Source organism: Garra rufa, chromosome 19, assembly GCF_049309525.1.
Source record: "Garra rufa chromosome 19, GarRuf1.0, whole genome shotgun sequence".
NCBI lineage: Eukaryota > Metazoa > Chordata > Actinopteri > Cypriniformes > Cyprinidae > Garra > Garra rufa.
In genome coordinates, this window is record NC_133379.1 from 32,827,085 (window position 1) to 32,841,779 (window position 14,695).

At 35.1% G+C, this 14,695-nt stretch overlaps 1 protein-coding gene across 5 annotated transcripts in view; it reads right to left on the reverse strand.

The window, feature by feature from the left end:
- The window catches only part of LOC141292915 (glutamate receptor ionotropic, NMDA 1-like), a 32,006-nt gene extending 17,640 nt beyond the window's left edge, over positions 1-14,366 (reverse strand). For 3 of the 5 annotated variants that reach the window (XM_073824967.1, XM_073824965.1, XM_073824964.1), the window contains exons 1-7: positions 13,729-14,366; positions 10,960-11,094; positions 8,360-8,536; positions 4,297-4,359; positions 3,453-3,550; positions 1,231-1,352; positions 24-198 (exon numbers count right to left, since the gene is read on the reverse strand). In XM_073824967.1, the coding sequence (XP_073681068.1) occupies positions 24-198; positions 1,231-1,352; positions 3,453-3,550; positions 4,297-4,359; positions 8,360-8,536; positions 10,960-11,094; positions 13,729-13,977 (1,019 nt within the window). In that variant the 5' untranslated portion in view covers positions 13,978-14,366. The remainder of the gene's footprint in view (positions 1-23; positions 199-1,230; positions 1,353-3,452; positions 3,551-4,296; positions 4,360-8,359; positions 8,537-10,959; positions 11,095-13,728) is intronic. The other 2 variants (XM_073824968.1, XM_073824966.1) reach the window with 1 other exon arrangement.
- Positions 14,367-14,695: the final 329 nt, after the last annotated feature.

Genomic DNA, 14,695 nt, shown 5'->3' on the forward strand with positions numbered 1-14,695 from the left:
GCATGATCTTTAGTAGTACTGACCTTTTAAAGAGTGGACCTGTCTTCCAAATGTTGGTATTGCCCACGCAGCCCCTCGGAGGTTCTGTGATGTTCTCTTTCTCAAAGAGCTCTTGGATGGACTGGGCTACAACAGCAACGGCATCACTAATGTGTGCCGACTCATTCTTGCCATTGATGAGCTGGAGGCCAATAAGCCCTATGTGTTGACGTTAAAAAAGAAAGCAGTGAGCTGTTCACCCTTGACATTTAGGAGCCCTTTCCAACACAGAAAAACCCATAGGGTCACCCTTTGAGCCAACATGGGTAAATGACTCTCAAATCAAATGTCAAGTCATGTTTTGTCCATTTTTTTCCACTGCCAATTGGAATCAGCATGTAAAACTAATGGTTTTGTTCTTCACAGACATGTTATTTGAGACATTTTGCCCAGAATGCAAGCTTTGACCCTTGATGTTGGATTTCCTGAGCCCACTAGCGCCACCTACACCCAAACTGTGGTAAGTCCTGTCTAAATGGTGAGACACTAACACACACTAACTGATGAAATATATCAGATATAAGGTATAAATCCAACTTCAGCTGAGTTTTTCATGTTGTTGGAGCGGGGTTTGAAAGATCCAGTTCTGTAAGAGATCTCTGAAAGTTTAAGTGTGGACAAAGACAAGAAAAACACTCGTAGGGTAAAAGGTGAGCAAGTGTATTGGGAGCGACAATGACAATAGTGTACACTTTAAAAAAAAACCTGCCTTGTGATGTGCCTGGGACATAAAAGGCCATTTATAGCTTACCAATACCAGAAACACGTCAAAGGGAGGGTTGAAAAACACCCTTTTTAAATTCACAAAAGCCAGACATAATAAACATAATACGATAAAATCACACTCTGTGAGTTAACACACATAACATTTTTAATGAAAGTCTACTTCATGATACTTGGTACTGTAACTTCATAATGAATGAAACCAAACCTCTAGAAGTAAACACTGAGTTCACTATTGTAATTAATCTTGCCAGTGAATCAGAGAACGCAACCATTATTGTGTAATCTAAGTGACTTGTTTAAAACCTTTAAACACATGAAGTGCTTAAATGTTTAAACGGTTAATTTATACACAGACTAACATCCACTACTCGCTTCATCAATAAAACCTCGCTAGAAGAGAAAAACTGAGACAAATGGCTTCATTTCCTCTGTCTGTCTCAGTTATACTAAGGTGGGTGTACGTACCGTCAGGGGCCTCGCTCAAAGCTTTACCGGACATCTCACGCTCCCCGACCAGCCACACATAGCCTGAGCCTGTCATGTTGAGGAAGCGTGCTGTTTTGTACACGGCGGCTGCATCTTCCTCGCTAAAGGCAGATAGACAGGTTTACAACGGCTGACAGAAATACGAGAAGCTTACTGAAGTATGAAATTGTTTTGTTAACCCATTGCTTTGACTTTTCAGTATTATTTATTTCATGTGTTCTAATGTCTGTCCTGCTGAAAAGACCAACTGGTTCGTACTGGTTTTGTGCTGGTGGACCAGCATAGCAGATACTGCAAAGGCTGGTTGGCAAGTCTTGCTATTTTAGCTAGTTATTTTCCAGGTTCGGTACAAGTTAAGCTCAATCAAAAGCATTTATGCCATGTTGATTACCACAAAAGAAGAAATATGGTTAGAGTGAATCGCAATGGAATAAATGGAAATTTTTATTTGTATGATTAAAAAGCAAAAATGTGGTGTAATTGTGTAATTGTTTTATTTTAGCTATAAAATTCTTTTTTATGACCATTTTAGGATTTTACCCATTATTTTGGGATAAAAGATGTGTTATTTATATTAGTTTTAGTTCATTTTTTTTTATTAATTTCTGACTAGTAATTTTAATGTTTCAACTTATTTCAGACAACACTGCTAATTTTTGTTTAGTTGTTTATCCAATATTTATATTTAATTTCAACTTTTTTCAATTAACAAAATGTTCTTAACAGTATTAGTTTAGTTAACTATAAATGTAATAAATCCTGACAAAGAAAAGCTAATTGCATCCACAAGTGCTGTTGATTTTAACTTATCTTGAACCTACACTACCAGTCAAAAGGTTTTGAACAGTAAGATTTATGTTTTTTTAAGAAAAAAATGCATTTATTTAATCCAAAGTACAGCTAAAACAGAAAAAAATACTATTAAAAATAACTGATTTCTATTTAAATGTTATTTATTCATGTGATTTTAAAAAAACAACAACATAAAGAATAAATTAAATTGTGAGGTTACTTCTAAATTCTGGGTTGATATTCATAGCTGGTTATCAATAAAAATGGAAAAAAAAAATCTTCATTTGACATGCAAGATATCTTTTTTTTAAGAGTGATCTAAATTCTATTTTTTCAGATGTTGTCAACTTTGTTTTATCGTTGGGTAAATATCATATTCATGTATGTAAATGGTACAAATGTAAGTCCTCCTTTAATGTATTATTTGTGAGTTTGTAAAAATGTTTCAGAGTTTTAAGTATTTTAAAAATCTAAATAGAAAGTCTGAAACGCTTTGCCTCTCTATCTCCAAATATTTATTATTGTAATATACTTTATTTTATATTTTTCTGTTGATTCTTGCTCTTTGTGTGTGTTTTTCTTTTCTTTTCCCTTTCTCTTTATTCTTGCTATAATGTTGTAAGCATAATATTTTTGTTTATTATTTATAATATTAATGATGGTTGTGCCTTATGTTTTGTTCCCTTTCTTGTTATGTACATTTTCACAATAAATAAATAAATAAATAAACAAATATTTTAATTAAATTAATATTTTAATAAAATTATAAATTATGTTCTTAGAAAGTTCATAAGAACATAATTTATCTGACAATGGTTTGTAGCGTTATAAATGTCTTTATCATTACTTTTGATCAATTTAAAGCATCCTTGCTAAATAAAAGTATTCATTTCTATAATTTCTTTCTCAGAAAAATATTTCAGATAAATGCTGATCTTTGGATTGTTCTATTCATCCAAGCATCCTGAAAAAAGTACTCAACTGTTTTAAATATTGATAATAATAATAAAAACTTCTTGAACAGCAAATCAGCATATTAGAATGATTTCTGAAGAATCATGAAAATGTAGCTTTGATCACATGAATAAAATATATTCAAATAGAAAGTAGTTATTTTAAATAGTAAAATATTTCACAATATTCCTTTTTCTGCTCACTAAATGCAGGCTTGGTGAGCAAAAGAGTATTCTTTAAAAATCATTAAAAGTGTTCAAAAACATTTGACTGGTAGTGTAAAAAATTCACAACCCACAACCTATGCTGGTCTATTCAGCAGGGTAAAGACAATAATAAATATGCGGATGACTCATTCCGATTCATTTCACTTTTGCAGGCAATTTTACAGTGAAGAGTGAAGTGCAGAGATTTTGGTGGACATCAGGGATAACATCATGCATTAAACCTCTTACCTGGCAGAGAGAATGATCACTCGGGCCTCCAGCTCTTTGGCCTCCAGAAGCAGGGCAGTTAAGTTAGTCTCTTGGTTGAATTGAAGCACTTTCTCGGCCTGAGATTGGGGTACACAATCAGTCAAAGAGGCTATTTACTTCCATAACTGAACCATGCTGCCTCGTCTAGAACTTTTGGTTGGTTTGGTTGTTTCAGTTTTTTTTTTCTTTTCTAGGACTGAAAAGGGGGAAAATTATAGAGTTCCAGGGAAACTGCTTCAAAATGAAAAATAATAGAAGCTTGAAAAACAAAAAAACTTCGGCATTTTCGCATGCAAAACTGAGGGTTATCAAGGCTTCAGAGAAGGACGTGCATGTTAGAGGTTTCGGGGAGTGAGACCGATGCAACCGGAAACTAAAACCAGGTGGAAAGGGGAGTGACAGGTGAGAGGAAGTCATTTCCCCAAAGAAAAAGAGTCGAGAAAAAAAGAGCAACGAGGGGATGCTGCGATAGGAAGTAGAATCTGAGTGTTGTGTCCCAAACTATCGGATCTCCACAAAGGAATGGGCTTGCTTTTTTGGAAAATTCTGAATCATGCATCATCCTTTATCAAAAAGGAAAAAAATGGCAATGAAAGAAGCGGAGCGTTTTAAGTCTTTCTGAAACCGAAATAATAATCGTTCAAAAGAAATCCATTCTTCATTTAAATCATAAAAAAAGGGAAAAGTAACGTCTCAACGTAACAAGAAACACGTGCTACCAAGAGAAGGGCATTTCTGGGTTGGCCGGTGATTGGTTGGGCTGGTTCTAGTAGCTACGTTTAGAGATTTTGGAGGGCGGCGTGCACTGACCATGCAAATATACCTTAGGTCCTCTCTTGTTGTCAAAGGACAGTTGGTCTTGGTTTTCATAGTTCCTTTTTTTATTCTGATGAGTAATGTGCACAGAGAAAATATGCAGACACAGAAGAATATTATAAACACTTGAAAATGGTGGGCAGTAAAGCAACCAACAAAATTTCACTTTTCTGCTCCAAATCTGAATCCCTAACACTGGGACTTGCAAAAAACATCATAGACTGTCATTAAATCGCACACCTAAACAAAGCTATTGCGCAACAATATTACACCAAGTGGTGCTTTCCATCAAACCAGATAAGCTACCTGCAGCAGCGCATGAGCGCTTACTAAATTATTGATGAAACGTTACTTAAGATTCAATAAAAATGATAGACTACTGTGACGGGCTGCCAAGTTAACAAATCGCTCAATAATAATGCAGATATTGCTGAGTGCTGTATGATTGCACAAGACATTTTCTCCTGCACCATCTTGAGTTCTGCTGTATTTTTGAGGGCAGTGGCCTCGGGGGGAAACCCCGGCTCAAACGGTGCCATTTTGCAGTTATATAAATAAACCTCCCCTGCATAGACACACAACACTGCCCTAATACTGTGATAGACTAGACGCGCTTTCATACGAATCTCGTTACGAGCTTCTGAAATTATGCGTGACCTATATGCGTGTCGTGGCATTTGCTCATTACGCCACCTCAAAGGAAATTAAAAAGGTGAATACACACTGGCCTTTCCTGAGCAGCTCTTAAACCCAACTCATGCGGCCGCCATGAACCCTGCTGTGCATTCGCTGGAAATAGCTCATTATATCTGACACTCTTGTAAACTGATAGTAGAAGGAATATGAAAATGATCCTTGGCGCATAGTGCATAAAAATAGACAGTGAATCCGATCTGCATTGGAATATAAAATAATGTGACATTTCTTTCCTGTCTTAGTTATGTGCATTTATAAATATGCATTATTTATATATCAGACGTTTAAGATATGTTGATCTTGCTTTCATTTCTCTATTGCTATTAAATATGATTACTATTTGGTTATTCGGCAACGCATGCTGTGTGAGTGACAAAAGCATAACGGCAGTCATTTCAGAACAAGTTATTACATTTTCAATAAAGATTACGAGAACAAATGAAAAAAAATTGTCAACAAAATACTAGCTATTTTCTAACAAATTATAAATAATCAGACAAGATAAAAGTACACTTTTAGCCTGTCTCTAGGATCAAAGATACACCTTTGTGCCTTTTTTTTCTCTTAAAAAGGTGCCAGGTATAAAGATGTTTCTTTTAGGGTATGTTCCCAGTGACAAAGTGCTTTGCCCCAATTTTTGGTCATTTTTGTCTGAAAGTGTACAGAGCATGATGTTCTGACTTCTAAATTATAGCTGCACTTGAAATTACAAAATAGAGAGCCTGATTGAAATGCATATTACACACGCACCACAAAATGGCTGCCTGGTCTATTAATTCAGGAGGTAATTTAAAACTTCAATAGCGCTGCATAAAAAGCCAAATAAAGCTTTTTTCTGCTTGCAGAAGCATAAAAGTAAATAAATAGTTTTGTGCAAACAATTCTGAGAAATTCTGAAAATTCCGAGTAATGTTTTCCTGGAAACACTGGGTTGGCTTTTTTGAGTCTTTTAAAAATTTTAATTCATTCCAGTGTGTACTGCCACCCTTGTAGCCACTAACTAAAGCTTGTCAGTATGACAGAAATGTACAAAATACAAATGTTATGTGATTTTACTAAGATTTTAAATTCACAAAATCAGAAAGCACAAGTGTTATGCGTAATAAATAGCAATGACTCATTCGTACTAATGATTCAACTACAAAACGTGACCTAGACAAGAAAAGGAACGTTTATTTATTTAGCACATCTGTGCTTTACACTCTTAAAAATGAAGGTGCTTCATGATCCCGTAGAAGAACCTTTTTTGTCTAAATAGTTCCATTAATAACCTTTAACTTAGGAAGAACCTTTCTGTTTCACAAAAGGTTCTTTGTGGCAAAAGAAGGTTCTTCAGATTATAACAAGGTAAGAGATGGTCGTTTAAAGAACCTTTGACTGAATGGTTCTTCTATGGCATCGCTTGAAGAACCTTTTTTTAAGAGTGCACATGGGCATAATAAAGTCATTTAAAGTGATAGTTCACTCAAAAATGAAAATTCTGTCTTTAATTACTCACCCTCATGTCGAATACCACAATGCATGCGCCAGAAAGGGTCTGAAAGCTCTTGGATTTCATCAAAAATATCTTAATTTGTGATCTGCAGATGAACACAGGTCTTACGGTTTTGGAACGACATGAGGGTGAGTAATTAATGAAGGAGAATTTTCATTTTTGGGGAACTATCCCTTTATATATATATGTGACCCTGGACCACAAAACCAGTCTTAAGGTGCTGGGGTATATTTGTAGCAATAGCCAAAAATACATTGCATGGGTCAAAATTATTGATTTTTCTTTTATGTCAAAAATCATTAGGAAATTAAGTAAAGATCATGTTCCATGAAGATTTTTTGTAAAATTCCTACTATAAATATATCAAAATGTAATTTTTGATCAGTAATATGCATTGTTAAGAACATAATTTAGACTACTTTAAAGGTGATTTTCTCAGTATTTTGATTTTTTTGCACCCTCAGATTCTAGATTTTCAAATAGATGTATCTAAGCCAAATATTGCCCTATCCTAACAAACCATATATCAGTAGAAAGCTTATTTATTGTGCTTTCATATGATGTATATATCTCAGTTTTGTCAAATTTAACCTTATGACTGGTTTTATGGTCCAGGGTCACATATATATATATATGTGACCCCATAGGACCATGTGAATTTATACCATATATTCACATGGTCCTATAAGTCACACATTGCACGGATAATTTTTTTAATACATATATACAAATACTTATGCATAAATGTGGTTTTATCATAGGTAAATAGAGAAGTTATGCATATATGTGACCCTGGACCACAAAAACAGTCTTAAGTTGCACTGGTATATTTGTAGCAATAGCCAAAAATACAGTGTATGGGTCAAACTTATAATTAATTTCTCTTTTATGCATATACTATGCATTGCTAAGAACTTCATTTGGACAACTTTAAAGCCAATTTTCTCAATATTTTGATTTTTTTGCACCCTCAGATTCCAGATTTTCAAATTCTATCCTAACAAACCATACATCAATGGAAAGCTTATTTATTCCACTTTCTGATGATGTATAAATCTCAGTTTCAATGAATGCTTTAAATAAGTGTATCTTTTTCTTTAATCGTGTCTTATCTCCTATAGGACACAGAGGAAGCTAGAACTGGTGACCTCTTCAAAAATAATAGGGAGAAGAAAATGAAAAATGAAAATGAAGCATCTATTTGGGATTTCAACAGTCTTCCAGCACTGGAAACGTCTCTGTGGGTATGTAGCTCAATTCGCACCATACCTAAATAGTTTCACTGTTAATAATCTCTCGCAGCAATGAGGGCAACAATAATTACCTCAGTGCTGAGCAGGGGGGATGTGGGCTGGTGATTTAGCTTTCATCCCCAAGGAAACTGAGCAGAACCTCTGCGAGAGCAAAATTCCCACAATGCACCACTGTATTTATGAAGCAATCACAGCTCTAAAGCACCTCATGAGACACTGACGATGGACTCGCCAATTGCAAGATTCATAACTGTCACTCAAAGCTACAAAAATACCAGCTTATATAGTGTATAAACAATGTTTTCAAAAAGTCACTGATGCTTTGCAAGGCCCCAGGTTAAGGTTTTCATTTTGCTCCTGTTGTGGAAAGACACAGGAGTTTTTGACTATGGTAGAAAGCAACATGGAATGAGCAAATAACGCACGTTAAGTCAAATCAGACCACATTAGACATGGCTGACGCCTTTGGTTTTAGAATGTTAGCCAACATTTACAACATGGTGTGAGAGATGTGATCACATGACAAAAAAGTAAAACAGTTACGTACATAGAAGACTTTTGCGATTGATACACACACGCTTGCATACAAGCACGCACTGGGAATCCTGGAACTGGTAATGGCTTACCTTGGTCTCTCTCTCCTCCAGAAGAGTTTCAAGTCTTTTCTGTGCCGCTCTGCCTTCGTGGTCGTCGCTGACAATTAGAATGATGTGATTCCAGCGGAACTCCCGCATCATGTCAAACCACACATGTGCCTGGTGGGAATAGGGAGGCACTGTGCGGAGGAACGAGAGATGGATGCTCTGGAAGAAGGGTAGAGAGAAAAAAGGTAGGAAGATGTTTAAACTTAATCTTTTTATTTTTGTTAAATAATAAAAAAAAAAAATATATATATATATATATTAAAAATAACTTTTCTTATTTATTTCTCATTATTGTATTAATTATTTATTTTATAAAAATAATAAAAGTAGGACACAATGTTTAAAAATGAAAAAAGTCTTTTTTATTTTAGTGACATAATAAAAGTATAAAAAGATAATTGCATCACTTCATTTCAGAATTTTATGGAAGCCTGTTTCCGCCACTCAATAATAATAAAAAAGGTTATTGCGACGGTTATTCTCACAATTCTGACATTTTTTCTCCCACTTGTGTGATATAAACTCTCAATTCTGACTTTTTTCTCAGAATTGTGAGATATAAACGATATAAACAAAAAAATATGGAAATGGGCTTCCATACAATTTAGACTTTTTTGTCACAATTTTCAGAAAAAAAATCTGAATTTTGAGATATAAACTTAGAATGAAGAAACTGTAACAAATGCAAGTTCACATCTCACAATTTTTTTTATCTTGTTTGTATCTTGCACTTCTCAAAAGAAAAAAATCTGAACTATGAATTACTCTGTGGCAGAATCAATAGTTAGTTTTAGAATTATTTATTTATTTTATTTTTTTTTATAAAGATGGTAACACTTCACAATAAGGTTCATTGGTTGAGTACCTTAGTTAAAATAAGCTAAAAATGAACAATACCTCTACAGCATTTATCAATCTTAGTTAACATTAATTAAAGCACTGTGAACTAACATGAACAAACAATTAACTATTTTTTAACATTAACAAAGATTAATGAATAGTGTAACAAATGTATTGTTCATTGCTCGTTCATGTTACTAAATACATTAACTAATGATAACAAATGAAAGCTCGTAAAGTGTTACCATTTTCACTTTGTTATTTAACTTTTTTCTTATTTTCATATTATTTTATTATATCTTTTTTATTGTCTTTTGGCTACTGGTGGAAGGGTAGAAAGAAAAAGAGGAAAGGTGGGACACATCGTTTTAAAAATATTTTATTTCAGTCAATAATAAAAGGGTAAAAATAAAAAAATGTAATTAAATTAAAAAGGTTGTATCACTTTATCTCACAATTTAGACCTTTTTGTCGCCAAAAAAAAAAGAAAAGAATTGCAAGATATAAAATTAGAATCACAAGAAACTCCTGAACTTACAACTGCAAGTTAAGTTAAATGTTTATTTATTTTTATTTTTTTGCAATTCTCTGCAATATCTTGCCATTCTCAAAAGAAAAATAAGTCAGAACGATGTCTTTCATCGTTTCCGTTTTTTCTTTTTTTTGCTGTTATTTATTAAAAAAAGATTGTTCAGTTCTATTTTATAGATTTCATTGTTTTGTATTTATTAAATTGCATCATAAAAAGATCACAACTAAGATCATCTATTTCAATGTGAAAATTAACAAAAAATAAAATATATGTATTAATATCACCACTTCTGAACAAATTGGCTGCATGAAGACAGACACTTATTTTATTCCTGAATGAATCAAAGATGTAATTGTATCATTTGAATGAATGATTCAGTGACTCACTAATAAAGACAGCCACTAGTGTAATGCCTGTATTAATCAATGTTTTAAACGAATCAGCTAAATTAACGATTCACTGAATCAGTCATAAATAGAGTCACTTGTTGCCACCCACTGGCATAACAACTGAACCTGCAGATAAAGTAACTAAAAATCCCAATTTTAATCAAGCTGCACTTCTGTCATTTTTATATTAACAGGCAAATTAAACTGGTCATTAATTTTCTAAAAGCCTTTAGGGAACAAAAGTCCCCATAGTTTAAAAATCACTCAATAATACCCAAAATTATTCTTATTGAAACTGAATAATTAAAAGGACAGTTCACCCAAAAATGAAAATACTGTAATTAATTACTCAACTTTCAACATTCCAAACCCGTAAGACGTTTTTTCATCTTTGGAATACAAATAAAGATGTTTTTGATTCAATCTGAGAGCTTAGACATAGACAGCAACACAGCTGACATATTCAAGGATCAGAAATGTATAGAAATAGTCCGTGCAACAAAAAAAAAATTCTGTTTTCTTTGCACACAAAAAGTATTCTCATAAAATATAGCTTCATAAAATTGAGGAACCACTGATGTCACATGGATTATTTTAATGATGTCCTTACTACCTTTCTGGGCCTTGAACGTGTTAGTTGCGTAGCTGTCTATGCAGGGTCAAAAAGCTCTCGGATTTCATCAAAAATATCTTAATTTGTCCTGTAAAGATGAACGAAGGTCTTACGAGTTTGGAACGACATGATGGTGAGTAATTAATGACAGAATTTTTATTTTTGGGTAAACTATCTCTTTAAATTTCTCTCTCTCAACACAGCCCACCTTATCTGAGTAAATGGACATCCTGGTGGTGAGCCCGACTACAGGTATGCGGTAGAACCCTGCAGTGTAGGAGACCGGAGTAGGCGTCAGATGGTCGTTGGACTGAGGTGGATGGCTCACCAGAATGGCATACACCTGCAAATGAGATCACAGAACTGGATTAAATACAAACTGACGGTCAAGACTGGATCACAGCAGAGGGACTGCTGTGACTCATGAATGTGGCCTCGTTCTGTGACTAAATCTATAAATCACATCACAATCAGACAGACTGACAGTTTGATTGATTGATGATGATTGGTTGGACTCAAGGGAGCAAGAGAGACAAAGAGGAATCTGTCTATAAAATATAAACATGTTTTTGTTTTTCAAAAAATATGCTGTATTGAGGAAGAAAACAACAATGGAGAATAACATTATGTGTTTCCAGAGAGACCCTCCGGCATCGGCTCCATCTGTCACAGAGCGTCTACAGAGTGGGCAGAGACATCACTGAGCCAAAGGCGCTAAAGCTGAGCGATACAGTAGTTTTGCATGGAAGAATCTCACATAACCAAGAAATTAATTCAGCAATTAACACAACCTTACGGCCCAAATTTGTTGAAGGTATGCACATGATTAAGCACTAGACACCCATTAGGTTGACCAGAGAGGTTGGTGTGAATGTTAGTGAGAGAACAAACAAAGAAGTGCCATGAACAGGACAGGAGAGAGATTCATGTTCAGCCTAGTTTTTGTTCAGTGCAGTATCCAGGACTGAGATAGACTCCTACCTCAGCACTTTTGTAATGACATCACCGGCCCAGAGAGCACTTAAAGCGGAACCGCTTAATGTGATTTTGTGTGTGCGGGCTTTTAATGAAACAACGCATCAGGCAAAATTACTCCCACGAGTATGACAGTAGTGAAAATGTCTCTCATTTACACTTCATTTAGGGCATTGCTACTGCAGATCTATACCTATCTATCTATCTATCTATCTATCTATTAGCTGTATGTTTCAAGCATTTTCCAAATTCAATAGCATTCTAAAAGACATTTTGCAGTTTGCAGATACTGATGCCATGCTGACCCCTCCACCTCCATCTTTATTTTTATCAGTAATACTCTGTGAAAGCAGAAACTGCTTGCATTGAAAATCATTGATTTTTCATGCATCACCTAGTTTTTGCAGCTGCTGCCCTCGACCAGCATCGTCATCTCACTCATTCCTGCCATCAAAGCTGTGTGGGGTCAGCTACAGTACGTTAACCTTTCCTCCCACCGTGAGTCCATCGACCTGCTTGGATCATCAACTGACAGGCTGTCCAGTTTAGACATCTAAACAAATTATGCAGCTTCAATCTACTGCCACAATCCAAACCAAGTTGTGCTGTCCAAGTACGTCTCCACAGGTCAGTGCCTACACTTGAAAAACGTACTTCATGTGGAAACATCTGAGTAACAGGTTTTATTTAAGTCCAAAATATTATTGAATATTATTAAATATCTATTTATCAACCGATCTATTAATATAAATGCATGTTTTAAAAAGAAATCATTTCTGCTTACCAAGCCTGCATTTATTTGATCCAAAATTGTGAATATTTTTACTATTTAAAATAACTGGTTTCTATTTGAATATGTTAATAAAATGTAATTTATTCCTATCATTTCAAAGCTGAATTTTTAGCATCATCACTCCAGTCACATGATCCTTCAGAAATCATTCTAATACTCTGATTTGCTGCCCAAAAAACATTTATTATTATTATTGTTGAAAACTGTTGAGTAGATTTTTTTCAGGTTTCTTTGATGAATCTTTGAAGTTCAGAAGAACAGCATTTATTTAAAATTTAAATCTTTTGAATTTTAAATGTTTTTATTATCACTTTTAATGTTACAAAAGGTTTTTATTTCAGATCAATTCTGATCTTTGGATCTTTCTATTTATCAAAGAATCCTGAGCAAAATGTACTCAACTGTTTTAAATATTGAAAATAATAATAAAAAAAAGTTTCTTGAACAGTAAATCAGCATATTAGAATGATTTCTGAAGGATGATGTGAAGACTGGAGTAATGATGCTAAAAATGTCAGCTTTGATCACAGGAATAAATTACATTTTAAAATATATTCAAATAGAAAGCAGTTATTTTAAATAGAATAAAATATTTCACCATATTACTGCTTTTGCACAATTTGCAGTATTGAATCAAATAAATGCAGGCTTGGTAAGCAGATTATTAAAAAAACATAAAAAATCTTACTGTCCAAAAACTTTTGAATGGTAGTGTATGTATGTATGTATGTATGTATGTGTATGTATGTGTGTGTGTGTGTGTGTGTGTGTGTGTGTGTGTGTGTGTGTGTGTGTGTGTGTGTGTGTGTGTGTGTCTGTATGCATTTCAAATAATTGTACTCAAGTCAAAAATACGATTTAATATGACTAAATCAACTGAATATGCAAACAAAAGTCATTTTAAACGATAGATATAGAGAATTTTTGCAGTTTTACAATGCAGTAAATGTTTAAAAATTATTAGGTTGCATCAGTACATTCGTAGCTCTTTCTAATGAATATATGTGCATATTTAATGCCACACTTTGCGATGGTACTTGTAATGGATATCATGCATTTCAAAACACTGTCTTATGACAGCTAAAAAATTAATTCAATCTGAATGGTGCATATTGCATGGACATGTTTACCCCTCAGGCAACTTTTAAGCCATGTTATTTAATACTGCATTTTTTGACACATGGCACAAAGCTGATACAAAAATCCCACCTGACTGGAAATGAGATCCTCACAGACAGACAGCGCCATCTGAATCGCGTTGGCTTTGTGAGTGACAGAGATGGCGGTCAACTTGAATTTATCCCGTCCGTATACCTGGTTCGCCTGAGTGACCGCATCCTTGAACACCTGCTCGTATCTTTTCTGGCTCAGGACGGCTCCGATGTTCACAATCTTGGGCTCGCAGCCGCCCCGCACGCAGGAGCAGGAGAATAACGCGGCCAGCAGAAGCAGACGCATCGTGTGGAGGGCCAGTAGAGCGCACGGAGAGCTCCAATGTCCTCCCTTCTTATTGCTGCCGGAGCCTCGTGTTTGAGCTATTCGCTTGTGAAGAATGAAAGCAATGTCCAGTGTGGCGATTTTAGACTTTGGAAAATCCCAGGTGCGAAATTCACACACAATGCGGTGATCTGTTGTTCATGGTTCCCGGTTCATTTAGGCGATGGCATCTGAGAGAACCGGCATTCACTGCAGTCTTTCTCCGAATTCCCCCTGTTAAGTCAGGCTGCAGACAGGCAGAGCGAGAAAGTCGCATACTACATGAAGCCTGGCAGCAGAAATCAGTGATGCGTCTTGTATCGTCCGTCTCTCTGCGCGTCGGCTGTTGTTCTGCGGCTGAGCGCTGTCCTTGGTGCTGACAGCTGTGCGCGCTCTTTTACGCGCGCCCCCGCTCCTCCTCCAGTTTTTCGCGTTGGCGTTCCGCTAGAATTAAAACGCTCCGATGTCACAAACAATCCAAGCGTGAAATTAAAAAAAGCTAGAATTGTTTTTCCATTTGCAGAGATTTTTTTTATATAAAGGGGTAGAAAAAAGCTTACGGTTTTGACAGTCAGGTGTCGACAATTTGTCGACACATTCCAGTGTTTCAAACGCATTTAATCCCATTTTATTAATTTTGTTTTAGTCTTGTGAGAGCTAATGTACAGATAGTTTTCAACTGTAAATGATTGAATTCGTG